At 46.9% G+C, this 1,587-nt stretch overlaps 1 protein-coding gene across 1 annotated transcript in view; it reads right to left on the bottom strand.

Moving 5' to 3' along the window:
* Positions 1-1,587, bottom strand: part of LOC119587374 (mucin-2-like) — a 15,831-nt gene that overhangs the window by 2,612 nt on the left and 11,632 nt on the right. Inside the window, exon 4 of the mRNA XM_037936117.1 lies at positions 1,074-1,555. Within this exon, the coding sequence (XP_037792045.1) occupies positions 1,074-1,555 (482 nt within the window). The remainder of the gene's footprint in view (positions 1-1,073; positions 1,556-1,587) is intronic.

Here is a 1,587-nt window from a genome sequence, read left to right on the forward strand (position 1 = left end):
TTGGTTGTTTTTTTCCTGGTGGTTACTGGGGGAGTGGTTTTGGGGTTTTTTTTTGCCTGTGGGTTTGGTTGTTACCGGGTTTAGTTTGGGTTTTGGGGGTTTCTCGCCCGTTTGGTTGTGGGTTTTACTGGGTTAGTGGTTTTGGGTTTTTCCTGGGTTTGGGGGTTGTGGTTTTTTCTGTCGTTGGTTGTGATTGGTTTTGGGTTTAGTGGGGTTTTGGCTGGCTCTGCCTGGGTGGTTTTTGGGTTTTTACTGCTTGGGGGTGGTTGTGGTTGTTTTTTTGCCTGTTTGGTTTTGGGGGTTTTTCCTGGTTGATGGTTTTTGGTTGTTTCTGCCCTTTTGGTTTGTGGTTGTTTTCATTGGTGGTTGTGTTTGTTCCTGGTTGGGGGGTTGTTTGGGTTTTTTCCTGGTTGGGTGGTCGTGGTTTTTTCCCGGGTTGGGGGGCGGGGGTTTTTTTTGTTCCTGGTTTTAGGGAATTGTGGGGTTTTTTCTGGGTTTTTTGGGTTTTGGTTGTTTTCCCGGTTGTGTGATTGTAGTTGTTCCGGGGTTTGGGGGGTTTTTTGGGTTTTTCCCGGTTTTTGGGGTTTTTGGTTGTTCCCGGTTGGGTTTTTGTGGGTTTTTCTTGGGTTTAGTGGGTTTTTGGTTTTTTTCCTGGGTTTGGGGGGTTTTTCCTGGTTGGGTGGTTTTTGGTTGTTCCCGGTTGGGTTTGGGTTTGGGGTTTTTCCTGGGGGGGGGGGTTGTGGTTTTCGTGGTTGAGTGGTTGTGGTTTCCGGTTGGGTGGTTTTTGGGTTTTTACTGTTGGGTGGTTTGTGGTTTTTACTGGTTTTAGTGGGTTTTTTGTTCCCGGTTTGGGGGGTTGTGGTTGTGTCTGCTGTGTGGGTTTTGGTTGTTTTTTTGCCGGGGGGGTTACGGGGTTTTGTGGGGGGTTTTTTTCTTTCCTTTTGGTTATGGTTGAGTGGGGGTTTTTTTTCTGCCTGTTGGGGATTGTGGTTGTTACGGGGTTTAAATGGGGTTTTGGTTGTTTCCTTGTGTGGGGTTTTGGTTGTTTCTGCCTGTGTGGTTGTGGTTGTTACTGGTTGAGTGGTTGTGGTTGTTCCTGGTTGAGTGATTGTGGTTGTTACTGGTTGAGTGGTTGTGGTTGTTCCTGGTTGGGTGGTTGTGGTTGTTACTGGTTGAGTGGTTGTGGTTGTTTCTGCCTGTGTGGTTGTGGTTGTTACTGGTTGGGTGATTGTGGTTGTTCCTGGTTGTGTGGTTGTAGTTGTTCCTGGTTGGGTGGTTGTTGTTCCTGGTTGGGTGGTTGTGGTTGTTCCTGGTGGGTGATTGTGGTTGTTCCTGGTTGTGTGGTTGTAGTTGTTCCTGGCTGATTGATTGTGGTTGTTCCTGGTTGAGTGGTTGTGGTTGTTCCTGGCTGAATGGTTGTGATTGTCACTGGATGAATAACTGTGGCAGTTTGTGATAAGAGAGTTGTATATGCTACTTGTGATGACGTGGTTGCTACTGAGAGCGTAGTTGAAGTTGTTGATGGAATGATTGTGTTGGGTGTAGTCGATGCTGCCTGTGTAATATTGGATATGACTTGGAGGAAAT

The sequence above is a fragment of the Penaeus monodon genome, chromosome 22 (assembly GCF_015228065.2).
Source record: "Penaeus monodon isolate SGIC_2016 chromosome 22, NSTDA_Pmon_1, whole genome shotgun sequence".
Taxonomy (NCBI): domain Eukaryota; kingdom Metazoa; phylum Arthropoda; class Malacostraca; order Decapoda; family Penaeidae; genus Penaeus; species Penaeus monodon.